This window comes from Nelumbo nucifera, chromosome 4, assembly GCF_055504915.1.
Source record: "Nelumbo nucifera cultivar China Antique chromosome 4, China Antique-T2T, whole genome shotgun sequence".
Taxonomy (NCBI): domain Eukaryota; kingdom Viridiplantae; phylum Streptophyta; class Magnoliopsida; order Proteales; family Nelumbonaceae; genus Nelumbo; species Nelumbo nucifera.
The window spans coordinates 67,303,844-67,319,580 of NC_142652.1; the positions used below are offsets into that span (position 1 = coordinate 67,303,844).

General features: G+C 36.0%; 2 protein-coding genes across 19 annotated transcripts in view; one reads left to right on the plus strand and one right to left on the minus strand.

Moving 5' to 3' along the window:
* ABC1 (ABC transporter 1) overlaps positions 1-5,140 on the minus strand; it is a 58,100-nt gene extending 52,960 nt beyond the window's left edge. The window contains exon 1 of the mRNA XM_010242527.2: positions 4,360-5,140. Coding sequence (XP_010240829.1) covers positions 4,360-4,961 — 602 coding nt within the window. The 5' untranslated portion in view covers positions 4,962-5,140. The remainder of the gene's footprint in view (positions 1-4,359) is intronic.
* Positions 5,141-14,939: 9,799 nt separating this feature from the next.
* The window catches only part of LOC104585592 (uncharacterized), a 29,098-nt gene continuing 28,300 nt past the window's right edge, over positions 14,940-15,737 (plus strand). For 10 of the 18 annotated variants that reach the window (XR_016085898.1, XR_016085902.1, XR_016085900.1 and 7 more), the window contains exon 1: positions 15,281-15,482. Coding sequence is in view for 2 of the 18 variants with exons in the window: in XM_088904383.1 (XP_088760509.1) it covers positions 15,255-15,274; positions 15,386-15,482 (117 nt within the window). In the remaining 16 variants the exon portion in view is untranslated. The other 8 variants (XR_016085903.1, XR_016085904.1, XM_088904383.1 and 5 more) reach the window with 7 other exon arrangements.

Sequence of the window (15,737 nt, forward strand, 5' to 3'; positions counted from 1 at the left end):
GCGAGAGAACAAATCATATTGAAATTGATTGCCACTTTGTAAGAGAAAAGGTGATCAGTGGAGTGATGAATACAGCTCATGTGAGTTCAAGAAACCAGTGGGCAAATCTGTTTACAAAAGGGTTGAGGTTGGGGAAGAGTGGATTACATATGTAACAAGCATGGACTACGTGATATATACTCTCCAACTTGAGGGGGAGTGTTAGAATCGATAATACAAAGGTAGTTTGGTCATTTGTCTATTGTGTTAAGGATGAGTTGTCTATTTTGTCTGGGTTGAAGTTGTGTCCCATACTTAATGAGGGGCAGATTTGTCTTTTGTAGTCTAATGCAAAGAGTATAAGGCCTCGTTTGGCACGTCTTTTCACATGGGCTGTCGGCTTTTTAGAAGTCCAACAGCCCGCGTTTTCGTCTTTTCCCGTTTGGTTGGGAAAAGATCTAGCCGCAAAAAGACGTGCCGAAAAGATGTACAAAGCCCATTTTGGGCGACTTTCGGGAAGCTCCAAATGGAGATTTTCAGTTTTTTTCAACCAAACGGTCTCCTAACTGTCAAGATCTTAATGCAAAAGCTCACTACGTCTTTTGACTGTCAGAGCTTCCAGAATATCTTTCAAAAAGACTTGCCAAACAGCCCCTAAATATAAGGTGGGTTGGCTGAGAGGTGACTTTTCCTCTTCTCAGATCGAACCCTTTCTTCTTCTCCTCTCTTCTTTCTCTTCTTTTTTTTATCAATAACTTTGAATGAATTTCATTAATTAAGATGCTTTAGGATACAACAAGAAGTTGCAAAAGAAATCAGCTTAGTAAGCTGACCCAAGGCAGAATTACAAATGTGCCCAAAACATATATGTTCTTTGAACCCCTTGCTTTGCTAAGCCTCTTCTTTCTCTTCTTCTTCTTCTTTCCTTCTTACTTATCTCATACCTAAGACTGAACTAGTGTTAATTGAATCATTCTCTTGCTTTTTCTCATTTTTCAAATATTCTTGCATTTCTCTCCTCCCAAAAAGTACACAGTAGTGTTGCTCTAGTACACCTCCACAGGATCCTACCCCTCCTTTTAGTGCAACTAATGCTAGTAGGGCTAAACAAACCATCCAGCATTATCAGGAGAAGACCACCTACAACCAAAAAGGGCAGAAAACCAATTCCAAATAAAGTTAACAAAAGGGCAAGAGATAAGAAGATGAAATGCAGCCTCGCCATTAAACTTACACAGGGCACACCAATTAGGGGACAAACAACCATGAATTATGCTCTCATTGAACTACTCTATTCAATTGGCCCTGAAAACAAACCACAAACATTCCCATCCTCATCCCAAATCACTCCTCCAATTCTGAAAGGTGTTGGATTTCCCAAACTACTACCATCAAAATTGAGTTTCATCCACCCACCAATTGGGGGGACCACACTTCAAGGATTTTTTTGTTTCCTATAGGATGATTGAGCAATTCACCGCCAATTTCTGAAGAATTCTTCAAGTGAAAAATCAGAAATTAGTTTCAAAGTCTTCACCTAATATGCTACTCTTACTATAACATTCTCGATAACTACCTCCTTATTCCTTTCCTTATCCTCGAAGATTCTCAAGTTCCTCTCCTCCAAATTTTCCACACTACCATTGTCCTTGCACACTTCCACAAGATTCTACTTCTTCGCTTTGTACCCCCCCCCCAAAAAAAAAAAAAATGGGCTAAAGAGCAATTCAAACTAACAAGAGGGATCCACATGCAACCAAAAAGAGAGCAAAACCATTCCCAAATACAGCAAGCAAAGGAACAAGAGGTTGGGAGACAAATACCAATTTGGTCTTTCTTTTGCAACAAATCATATGTGCTGATGTACCCTTAATAAGCTTCCCAACAGAAAGCACCAACTTTTGTGGAGATGGGGACAGTCCAAACTTCTTTCAGAGGAAAAGAATAAGAAGAGGAAGTGATCACAAGGGAAGAGAAGAAGGATTTACATGTAAATGAACCTAAAGAACTCAGAGACCATACCCGACTATCACCCACTAAATCATCAAAGACTACGTTATCCAAAATATTTAACAGGCAAGACTTCAGACTCTCTAATATTTCTCACTAGCCCCAAATGCCATCCCAAGGAGCAGAAATTGCAAAAGAGTTTGCAGTGGAGCATTTAATGATTGAAGGTGACTCCAAATTGGTTATTGGATGGCTAAAAGAACCGGAGTTGGCAGCCTGGCCCTACAGGGAGGCATTGAGAAGATTTAAGTGGCTAATGTCAAATATCTCAGTCACAGTTCAATGGGAAAGAAGATCGGCAAATGGGGCTGGCAGATGTCCTAGCCAAACAAGAAGCACATAGGAATCAGCTTTTTGGGGCTCACTTGTAAGCTTTATGTTGTAGCTTAGAGGCTGCACCCCGTGCCTCTTTGTGGGGAGTTGTACGATGTATGCTGTCTTTTTATTCTAATTAATAAAATTTCCATTACCTATCAAAAAAATTCCATCCCAACCCAAAAGAGAAAAGAGGCCAAATGAATTCAGACATAAGTTTTTCTTTAAGGCTTGAGAGAGAGCATACAAGGAAGGAAGCGCATCTTTCAAAGGGATCTATCTCCCCAACCCACACATCTTTCAGACCCTATTACCAAAAGCCAGATCATACCTAATATGCTCAAGAAATTGAGGTACTATACCATGCATCGCTTTCCATGGTGCAGCTTGATTAGCTCTTTACAGCATACTAGCATCCACCTCATCCATTCCTTGAGAGCCCATGAATACTTGAAATCACTTTTTTTTTATCAGCTACTTGAAATCACTTTGTGTGCCACAGCCTTCCATTCTCCAAGGGGAAATGCCACAACCACTTACCTAAAAGAGCAAGGTTTTTCTTACTAATGTTCCCTAGACCCAAACCACCCTCTTCTTATCTTTTGATCACCTTCTCCCATCTCACCAAATGATCCTTTTTTGTCCCTCGGCTCCCAAAGGAAATCTCTCATCAATTTCTCTACTTTCTTCACAACCGCCTGAGGCATCCTGATGACAAACATGAAGTAAATAGCCTCCCCTCTCTCACTCCCCAAAATCTCAGTCAAAAATCCTAAATCCTTTTCCTCAAGATTTAAACCAACCACCAAATTCTTGCTCCGATTAATTATAAGATTAGACATTCTTTCAAAGAGACTCACCACCAATTTCAATTTTTCAATCACTTCTCTGCCCCCCCTTCCCATCACAAAATAAAAAAATAAAACAATATGTCATCCGCAAATTGAAGATGGGTTACCAACACTATCTCTGCCCACCACCCAACATGCAACTAACTAGCCCTAGAGATCAATCTACTAAGAACCTCCCCCACTACTCAGCTCAGAATTCTTTCTTTCATAATATTGTCTTCTCCTAATTTGTTTTGATGCCTATGGCAATGAAAAGATAGTTTTTGATTGTAAAAAAAATGAGAAAATATAGCTCAACTATTTCAGACTAAAAATTTCTGCACCCATTTTACATTGAAACAAATAGAACCTTAAAGGACTGAAGAGAAGCCCATTGAAATTAATCAAGTGACCAACAAACCCAAATAGAGGCAGTCTTATGATAGAAACAAATAATCCAACAAGTACCTGGTCCTCTTACACCTCTTGCAACCAATTGTTAAGATGATCTACTGACTAATGAAAGAACCTTATCAAGAAATAGAAACCATATATGGGTTTCAATCTTAGGAGTGCACATACTTCAAACTTTAACAATGAATATGGCACTAAAGATAACGGAATGGCGAAACAGGATTAGTGTAGCTGCCCCTATATAGTCGGGACATGGCCTGGATGGTGATGGTAACAACTACTACACACTGGTGATGCATCAATGGACATGGACACCCCCCCCCCAGCAAGTAGCAATAGCAATGTGGAATGATCGATCAAAGGATTTTCCATCAGGCTCTTCAGTCCAGTCAATTTTATCCCTCCTATACAGAAAATAAGAAAAGAGTCCAGATTATGTTATTTAGGTCCTTCGCTTGTTAAACTCCCGATTAATAATCAAAGCAAACACATAATTTTTCTTTGCTCGTTCTGTTTCTGCCTACTTAAAAATAAGCGAAAAAATACGTTGCCATTGATGTGTTAATGTTTAGAGACATAAAAGCCACTCTTTCTTCCAGCTTCCAACTCATTAATTTACCATTCATATCTCTTAGTTTAATGGCTTTGATTGCATGTTTCTATAGTTAGCATTAGTCTGCACATGTTGTGTTTAGCCACTTGTCTGCATATTTTGACGGAAACTATAACAGAACAAAGAAGGGGGAAGGGAGTAAAATATATAAGTAGTAATTATTTGTAAATTAGACGAATGCATAGAATTGGAACTCACCCAAGTGCTCTGCTGAAAGGAGTTGAAGGAACTCTCCTCTCCCGAGGCTTCCTCTTCACTGATGAAACTCCCACTTCAGCTCTTTCGGCTATACCACTCCTTACTGGGGATTGTTCGGTATGGCGTTCTTTAGCTTCTGAATTATTTCCGCTCAAGTTCTCGAATTCAGGAACACGGTCAGTGTTAGTATCTGCAGAAGAAGAAACCGGTTGGAACTTTTTCCCTGCAATATCTTTGATTGGTATCTCGAGATCCCTAACTTCTCCGCTATCGTTCGAACTAAATTTGGATGAATTCTCAACCTCCTGGTCCAAAACGATGATTCGTTCATCCTTGGTTGGGTTGGAATCTCCGAACTCAGAAGGGTTCGTGAAGTAAACAACGGCTTCCTTCGAGCTGGGAATAGAGAACTCCTTAATCTTTCCTTTGGTCAGCCCAGTTAAATCTGTAACCGAGAGAACGAATTTCTTCGCGGATGAAGAGACTAGGGCTTCAAAGTCTCCATTTTTGGCGCTCTCGAGGGCTTGGGAGCGTTTGGCAATTTCTGTTGCAATGAGAGAGACACCATTGAGAAGTCGCCGGAGGTCCTGGAGCGACGCCATGGAAAGAACAATACAGGGAGAAGGAAACGAACTTGTCCGTTAACGAAGGATACCTATGGTGCATGCGCGTGATATTTGAGCCCAAGGATAAAGTAGCGACCAGAGCAGCCTTCAGCGAATCAGAGGCGGCAGGGTATACGTGGCGTCGGGATCAGCTGGTTATTTCCCAATAAGAACGTGGCGGTTATTATTTACACGCTCGAAATGAAATAGAGAGGAAGAAAAGAACCAAGCCATCAACGTAACCGGTAACTGCATTGAAGAATTTTGTATGTACAAGCATGGTATCTCTGCATTAGTAGGTACTAATGTTTTATGTGACGAGTATGCATATAAATAAATTAATAAATGATACTACATCAAAAAAAGTGTAGTAGTCTAATGCATGATACCGATGTATTACGTCTAATCTAATCGCTCAAAGTCTCTACATCTCTCGTTCTCTACTCATGAAGTCTATCTTCACCTCTACATCTTTTGTTTTCTATTCACTCGTTCAAGTGAATGAATCTATTTTTACTTCTATATCTTTCTGTTGTCTGTTCGTTAATTCGAGTGAAGGAATCTCTTTTCACCTTTATTTCTTTTCGTTCCGGTCACCCTTGCCTCTCGCTTTACAGTGTTTTATCGGCATTCTTCAGAGCTTGTATTTTTTGATAAGATATCTTTGTTTTTCTCACAGTTAGGGATAATCATATAATTTATTTTTTTGAGTTATTAAAAAATATTGAATCCTTCTCAGTTAGTAGATTCTCTGATTCGTCAAAGTAGACCTAGGAGCAAATCCCGCTGCCACCAGGGGTTGGGGGGTTAAGGGAAATGGGATGGGCTACCCCATGAAGCAAAAAAAAAAAAGAGAGAGAGAGAGAGAGAATGTTGAATCCTTTCATTTATTTATCTGAAATCATTCACAACTTTCTGAGTGTTTTGACAAAACTATTGGGATGAATAGTGAATAAATTGCTTTGGAAGGGGGGAGGATTGGTTAGTGCTCATAGTTTAGGCAGCCTAACATAATGGTGGTGCACAAATTTAAGATGGTGAAAAGAATGTTTTGATGGGAGCGCTATTGACATTAGAATACATTAAAAGTGATGATAGAATAACCATCAATGTTGCCAATGTTGATTGGGAGTGAAAGTTAGTAGTGGTTACTGAACAACCACTAAGGGATTGGAGGAGAATTGCAGACGGTGTGATAAAAGGATTAATGTTGAAATCCACCACAATATTAGCCCCTTTCGAGAAATGTAATGCTCTCTTGGGAGTGGTAGGTTAGGAGTTTGTGGTTGATGCATCATGTTTTCAAATAGAGTCTGAAAATATTATTGTATTTAAATGGAGCCCTTTGTCTAACTCCAAAATTTTGCATGTGCAATACAGAGTTGTGTTTCGAATCTTGACCTTACCTCTTGTGAATTTGATAGATAGTGAGATTAGTGAACATGCTTGGTAAGAGATTATCAAATTTAGACCATGTGAAAACATTTCCGATCTATCAAAGTTTTAACTACACCAACGAAGGTTTAGGAATGAACTTCAACATTATCAAGAGAGCATGCAAATGTTTTTGAAATTGCAAAAATTGATAATTTGTTGCCACAATGAAACGTTGATGCTATTGCTTCCAATCATAACTTGAAATGATTGTCAAATTCTTTACAACAAGCATAAAGAAGGTTTACTAAAAGATGGAATTTTGCAGCAATTGAACAAAATCTCTTGAAACATTTTAAAGATAATCAATCAAAATTGCAATTTGATTTTATCAAGGTTTGGAGGATGCAATTACATAAAGAGATCTTAATACTTCAATAATTGGTCAAAGGTTTATATTGCCATCATCTTTTACAAGTGGGCCACGGTATATGATTCAATGGTAGATAGGCAAGACCCCTTGACCTTTTCATTACATTCATTTATAAATCAAAATAGCCAAAAAAACAAGAAGAAGAACTAAAAATAATACCATGACAATAAGCAAAAGATAAGCCTGATTTGGTTGCTAGGGTCTTTCATATTAAGTTGAGGCAAATGCTTTAAGATCTGAAGAATGGTAAACTTTTTAGAATTCTCATTCTAAGTACTTATATATTATTATTTTAAGTTTTGTTGATAGATTATTTATTATAAACCACATTATAAACTATTGCTTTCTTAAAACACAGGTGTTGATGTAGTTGAGTTTCAAAAGCGAGGCCTTCCTATTCCCACATACTTATTACATAAACAAAAAGAAGATAAGCCAAATTCAATTAATGATATTGATAATATTATAACTACTGAGATACTTAATAAAGAAATAGATATATTGTTACATGAAATAGTTATTTGATGTATGATATATGGACCATGTTGCAAATACAATCCAAATAATGCATGCAGGGTTTATGAAAAGGTGTTCAAATGTTTATCCAAAAGTCTTTTGCAAAAAGACAACAATAAATAACAATGGATTTGTTGTTTATCGACATAGAGATAATGGAAAAATGGTTATGTTGAATGGAGTTGAAATTGTTAACCGGTGTGTCTATATAACTCTGATTTGCTAATAAGATATGATACATATATAAATGTTGAATGATGTGCACAAAGGTGATCAATACCTGTACGAGTACATTCATAGCTAGTGATATGTAGCAGTACAAGCATGTAGGTGAAATTAATCATTATTGTGAAAGTATATATCATCAGTTAAATTATGTTGAAGATATTTGAATTTGAAAACCAAGAGCATTTTCTATCAATTAAGCTATTGTAATTTCGTTTATCAAATCAACAATTACTGATTTTGATAACATTGACTTGGTTCATAATCATTATGATGTCAAACATACCATGTTAACAAAATCGTTTGAAGCAAACCAAAACCATGAAGATACAAGAAGCTTAACATATGTAGAATTTCCATTAATGAGAGTATGGAACAAAGACACAAATGAGTGGAAAATGAGAAAAAGATGTCAATTGAAGGATTATATCATGCACAACCAAATTCATGTGAGGTATTATTTGATTTTAATGACTTATTAAATAAGATAAGTCATGTGCTTTGAGGATTTAAGAATTGTGAATGACATTCTATATCCAACATATAAGGAAACATATTCAACGCTTGATTTACTTGAGGATGATAATAAATGACATAATACATTATTTAAATCATCTCAATGGGCATTAGAATCACAACTTATAAATTTATTTTGTAAAATTTTAACATTTAGTAATGTCACAAAAGCTTTTGAGCTTTGAAAATAATATTGGGAAGATCTTACAAATGAGGTTGAAAAATATTTTGAACTAGAATGTAAGATCTTTAAATGAATACCCACCTCATTCCAATGTCAGTAAGGCAAAATTTTCAAGTACTACAAAATAGGATGATACACGAAAAAAATGAATTATGTTAGTGCAATAGAATTTCAAAATTTTGTTATGCCATGCGGACATAAATGATTATTAGAAATTCATTTTTGATAAAATTATGAATATGTATTATAATAATAAGGGTGATTTATTCTTTGTTTATAAAAGCAGTCGAATAGGAAAACATTATTGTAAAAAACAATCATTGCAAAATTTAGATGATAACAAAATTGTTCTATTAGTTGCTTCTTCAAAAATTGTTGATTTGTTATTACATGGAGGGAGAATAATTCGTTCAAGATTGAAGATTCTTTTAAATTTACTTGAGTCATGTTGTTTGATCAACCAACAGGCATAATTAACTAAAATAATTCAAAAGGTTGACTTAATTTTTTGGAATAAAACTCCTATGACAAATATGTTTGGTTTTAAATCAGTTGATAACACATTTATAGATGTAATAAAGACAATATCAACTACCGTAGAAAATATTATCTTTCACTTAAAAATTAATGTGCACGTTTTATCCCCAAACATCACAAATGAAAAGTGAAATGAAGTACAAGAATCTACATAATGGATTTTTAATGTTTGGGACAGAAAGGTATCATTTGTATCATTTTTGCAAAATAAGGAATCAAGGCTATGTTTGGTGATTAAGAGGTTGTTAAAATAATGAACCAAGGCTATGTAAGTACTTATTTAAACAACCACTTATGGTTGTTTAGTGACCCATTTTCCAAATCACTTATTGTGTTTTTTAAGCACTTATCGGGGTGCAGATTTTTTGTGAGCTACTTTCCCTACAAGTGCTTATTTTAGCATAAATGACAATTGTAGCCTTTATTTCACCCACACATATAAACAATATTTTTTTCACATATTATATTATGCATTTCAATGAAACCTGCCACATCACCACTTCGTGACACATGAGAGACCACGTAGGCCCAAATAAAAAAATAATGAATAACAACAACAAAATAATAAATAATAGTAACAATAATAAGCAATAATAAATAACATTGATAAATAATAATAATAATAAGGGTAAATCTCTTAAACTACCCCTACTATTCACGAAATTGACAAATTGTACCCTTAATATTTACATATTGTCTTAAAGTACCCTCAAATTTTCTGATAATTATCTAAAACCTCCCTTATTGTTAATTTTCCGTCACACTCCATTCACATGTGACATCACGTGAGTGGTATTATTTTAAAATTCCTAAAATACCCATATTGTTCACCACCACTATTGGGAATTGTTGCGGTGGCGGTGATTTTGGCATCGTCGTCACAAGCGACGGCAGCCACTATAACTTTCGAATGATAAATGTTTGATGAAAAGGAGGTTGTCAACTGGAATCTTTGAGCAGTCAATCGTGTATCGTTTGCATTTTTTCCTTCCAAGCATCTTGAGATTTTATTGTTGCGGGATTTTAGCTCAAATTTTAACACAAAAATCCACATGGTGGCCTGTAAGGCAAGCCCTTTCTTTGAGACAACAACGCAAGAGTAGTGGTCTCTAGAGGATGGAAGAAACTTGAAGATCTCCAAGATGCATTCATCAAACAGGGTTTGTTAGATGGTTAGATCCAAACCACAAAGAGGTTTCCGGATCAAAACCCCAAAAGGGTTCTTCTAGTCGATCAAAAACTAAACTCAAACGGTTGGGTAGAAGAACCAGGTTGTCAGATGATTACAACAAGGATGAAGATGATTGTGATGATGGTGACGAGGAATTCAAGCAAGATGGAATTGATTATGTAGATGATGAGGAAGAGTCACATGTTAGTAAGAGGAGTAAGGGGAGAAAACGTACAACACAGAAAAAAGGTATTTGTAAGGATCGAAAACTCTCATCAAAACCCGCAAGTAAACCTTAAAAATCTACACATGTCTCCTCTTTTTTCCTAGATTTTGCAGAGATAATTCCCTTCCTCCTCTCTACTTAGTTTACACTTCCTTGACTATGGACTCCTAAACTCAAAACACTAATCCTCTTTGAATCTTTAGTATTTCTTTTTGTAGAACTGAATGGTATTCCTCAAATCTTCAATTGCAAGAAACCAAAATTCATCCAACAAAGTCCTTTGTCTTTCCATTCCTCTTGGACGCACTCTAGGTTAAGGACCTAAAACTTTTTTTTTTCACAAGCCTTTTTCCAATCAAAGCTCAAAGAAGTCCTTTAAAACATTCCTGTAGCTTGTTTTCCCTCCTCTTCAATGTATTCTCTTTTATCATTTGTATTATTTCTCTCCTCTTTTGTTGTTGTTCTTCAATACACCTTTTTCGGACCCATGAGCAACACAAGCCGCCCTTGTATGCACCAATAGAACCATTGCAATGCCTAATCGCCATACCTTTATTGCCAATTTTTTAGTGGCCATGGATGTCGTTACCCCACAAATTGCTTCGCAGGGTTTGTTAGACCCAATTCCACCACCTTTGACGCCTTTGGTCCTTTTGGTATCTGATACTCAGATCTGAGGTTCATTACAAAAAACCATGAGATTTTCAATCTGAAATAAGATGCATGAAGAGGATTTCTCAAATATGGTTTTGGGTTTGGAAGTTGCATTTGGAAAAAAATTGGAAATTATGGGTTTTTCATCAGTTGGGTTTTATTTTGAAATTTTGATGAATGGTGAAGGAAAAAATCGATATTTCATTTTTTTTCTGTTAGTGTTTACCCACGTGTCAATTCTTAGAAAACTTAAGGGTACTTTAAGACAATATGTAAACAATAAGGGTATAGTTTGTCAATTTCATGAATAGTAAGGGTAGATTAAGATATTTACCCTTATAATAATAAATATTAAAGAGAACTTTTAAGGAGCAGTTTTCACAAAATACTTTCATAAAGTACTTTCAAAGAGTGGTTTGGTGAAAATACTTCTAAGAAGTACTTTCAAGGAGTGGTTTTACAAAATACTTCTACAAAGTACTTTTAAGGAGCAATTTTCACAAAATACCTCTAGAAAGTAATTTTAAAGAGTAGTTTTCACAAAATACTTTCATAAAGTACTTCCAATGAAAAGTTTTCACAAAATACATCTAGGAACTTTTTTCAATGAGCAGTTTCCACAAAATACTTTTAGAAAGTACTTTCAAGGAGTAGTTTCCACAAAATATTTCTAGAAAATACTTTGAAGGAGTAGTTTTCACAAAATATTTCAAAACTGATGCGCAAAACTGGAAAGTTATACACAACTCCTGGACTTGACTATGGTACTACACTGGGTGTCGGATCGGGTTGTCTTTGATATGCCAACCAGTGAGATCCTTTAAGGGTCAAAACCTGGGTATCTTAGGGCAATCTGGGTGGGTGATCATAGTGATAGGATCAGCCCCTTTGTCGGATAAAGTGAATGATCGGGGCTGCATTATCTCTGATGGAAACCAAAATTGGTAGTAATCGATTTCAATCGTGTTTGATATTTGGTTTGCAAAACATATTTATAATATATATATATATATTATGTTTTAAGGAAAAGTGTTTGCAAAAGGTTTTAATTCCTAGGACCCATCCGAGTAGAGAGTGCAACATTGCACCCTGCAGTCAGGTGAGAGGTCCTTCCCTGGTGGGCAGTGTTTGATCATTATGGCTGAGAGCCTATACTGTAAATATTGGCTGGACTTAATGATCGTTTAACTGTAAATATTGGGCCCATTAAGAGCCTATACTGATGGACTCAGGGGTTCACTATACTTGATAGTGAATTTGGCTAGGCCTTTTCTCAGAGGCTGGGCCGAACCCACGTGGGCTTATGTAAGGTCATTGTTGGGGTCCCATGCCATACAAACTGAACCTAAATGGGCCATCAACTATCTTAGGACATGAGCCACTTGCTTAATGGGCCTAAATCCCATGATTAATGAGATTAATCAAGTGGTCACATGACTACTTAAGCTGTCATGTGACTTGGGCGAATATGGATTTGGATATGGGTCTGGAACACCCATTCTCCTAAGAGGATAACTCTTATCCACTAATAGAGTCCAAATCCAAATAAAGATTTGGATTAGGAATCTCCTAATTCTATTAGGAGTGGTGTTCCTTAAGGCTTAAAGAAAAGAGAGATCAAACTGCTAGAGTTATCAATCTGCTTTCAGCTCTCTCTTTGCTCTTGTCACCCTATAAACCTTAATTCGATCTCCCCTTCTTGTGACTGGTCTTGATCAATTTGATATCTGATTTTGCAAGAAAATATCAGTGAAAAACCGTGGTCACCTCCCTAGTTCGATTCAAAGAGTTGGATTGCAGTTTTGCTGAAAACTACCTTGCTGAACCGGTTGCATTCCAAATTGCGCCATCTTTAGTGGATGTTGGTTTTGGGATTTGGTTTGGACATGAACTACCACTTTGGGATCTACATTTGTAGAATCCGCATCAGGTATACTTCTCCCTCCTTTTGGTTTCAGATCTGGTCCAGTTTCGATATAAGAACAATCATTGAAAAATGCAGTTTTTTCTAAAACAAGGAATACGATTCCCAGAAGGTCGAAAGAAAGTTTTTGAAATTTCACCCAGCCATCTTGCATTGTTCAGCCATCCATCTAATGGATTTCACCTTCCTTCAATATGTGTCTGTGTGTGCCCAATTTTTCTACATTTGTTATTTGTTTATATTTTAAAGTTTTTATTTAATTATGATATCATGGATTAGCCCACTTGACTTAGATGGTTGAATTGCTTACTCACCACCACGATGGAAAAATAGTTCCATTTTTGGGTAAATTTAAAAAAAAAAACATGTATTTATATCATTAAAAGCATTGGATGTAGATCTAACTGATAAAATTTAAATTTTTTTATTTTGTAAAAATAATATCTTAAATATAGGATTCAATAAAGGAATGGGAGTTAATAATACAACTTAATGAGAGGGAATTGAATGAGAAGAAATTTAGTAGTTCAAATTACAAATGCCCTCACAATTAGAGAGAAATTAAATTAAAAAATAAGGGTATTCTAGTATAGAAGGTCCACACCATTATTCACACTTTTAAAAGTAGTATAAAAGCATTAAATGAAGATGTAAAATAACAATTTTGACTTATATTGTTTTCCAATTTAAACTTTAGAGAGGGAGCATTTATGGTCCAATGAAAATTCCAAAAGTTCAGAAAATGACTCCAATAGAACGATCAAAATCAGCTCTAGCTTCGGGTCTTAAGATGAAGAGGTAAATGGTGTCAGGTTTCGAGTCTTAGGATAAAGGGGTAAACAGTGTCAGATTAAAGTGATCTTGGTGTCATTGGATTTGAATTTTTGAGATATACGTACCTATGATTTTGGATTTCTAATTTTACATGAGATGAGGTTCAGGATGAAAATGACTCCCATCGGACGATCGGAATCGGCAATGGCTTCAGGTCTTAAGATGAAAAGGTAAATGTGTTGGATTTCAGTGATCTGGGGGTCATTGGATTTTGATTTTTAGGCTCTATGTAAATATGGTGTCAGATTTCTGATTTGACATGAACTGAGGTTCATGATCAAAATGATCTCAACCGAACGATCGGAATTGATTTCGGCTTTGGGTCTTAGGATGAAGGGGTAAACGGTGTCGGATTCGGGTGATCTTGGTGTTATTGGATTTGGATTTATAGGATCTACATACCAGTGGTTTTGGATTTCTGATTTGACATGAAATGAGGTTTAGAATCAAAATGACTCTGATCGAACGATCGAAATCGGTTACAACTTTGGGTCTTAGGAAGAGGGGTAAACGGTGTTGGGTTCAATTGATCTTGGTGTCATTGGATTTGAATATTTTTTGCTATATGTACTTATGGTCTTAGATTTCTGAGGCCCTAACTTTTGTAAAATTTAAAAAATGCCCCAAGTTGAGAGGTTAGCTAAAGCATGTTTGGAGCTCAAAGTATTGCAGAAAGACAGAAGGGCGCAAGAATGAGGTGTCTAATTTATGTTTTTTATTTAGTTTTAAATTTGTTATTCATAAAAAAATATTAAAAATTGCAATTTGAGGCAAAAAAGGGGTTTTGGCAAAAATAAACGGGATATGGAACATTTGGATGCACATATATCAAAAAGTTACCCAAAGTAAAAAAAAAATACCATAACCAGAGACATCTAAATGCAAAATTAGGCCTCCCAAAGTTTGCATACATGGTTAGTAAGCAACCCACGACCCAATGACCAGGTCGAATGGGTCAACACCCAACCGTCTGGGTTGGACAGTTTTTTATCAAGTCAATGGTTTTTAACCTCTCCCTAGGTTTTACTCAAACTGGACCCAAAATCTTTATTGGGTAACACTTTGAGTAGTTCAACCAGTCAATCAACTGCGAGTTGAAAACACTAGCCATCACTACTCAAACAAGCCATGAGGAGAAGGGTTAACAACTTATCCTTACCTTTCTTCTACTCTTACTAATTTCATTTTCTATGAATGCATGTGCATTTCCTTGTATTCTCTCTATCAATCTATTCTCATTTTCCATGTCAAACTTGCAAGGATTTTATTAAATTTTGTCCTTTATAGCATAACATATCTAGTACTCACTACTCGATTAAAATTCAAAACTATGATCTCTCTTGTATCCCCAACTCCTTTGAGCTTAAAATCCTATATGGATATACATTGTTCCATATGTGTTTTTTGGGGGAATTAAGTGCTTCTTCCTAGCCTTCATATGCTAAAGTGACCAACCTCAATTAATCACATCAATTAAATTATAAAGAAGAAAGTAGCGCTAGTTATATTTATTAGTTGGTTGTTTGTAAGACAAAACCGAAAGCCAGCTATATTCATTCCATTACCAGAAAGATTACTTTTAGGGGCGGGAGGGCAGAGGCATTTGATAAAAAATGCCTCTATAAGAAATCAATTATGATATAGTTCAGCAGAACTTATGTAGAGGCACTTTATAGATACCACTGTATTATACTTCATGCCACTAAGGGTGTTTTGGTATTAACCACAATTTACGACACTTATTTTTTTCTTTCATTCTTATATGCGAATGCCCAAAATGCAAGTGACAATCAAATGATACTCACAGTTCAGCTTCTCCTTCTCCAGTATCGAAGCAGCGAGACAATCATCGATTTGGCTGGTTCTTTTGAGATTTGAGTGGATAAGAAGAACGAAACACCTCAAAAACGACAATAACGAACAGGTTAGGGCTTGGATATTTTAGTTTTTTATTTCTGATTTAGTTCGTTTGAGGTTTGTTTTTAAAAGCTGATTGATTCTAATCTCTTTCTCCTCCTCCTCCGAATAACCATTTTCACCTCCTCCCACTCTATTCCAAAGGATTTAGTGGATAGTAAGCTGTAATGAAAAATGAGGCCAAAGCAATATCTGTAGCAGATTTGAAGAAAGACACTAGATTAAAACTAAAAGAATGGACACTGGTGCTAGTTTGGGATTC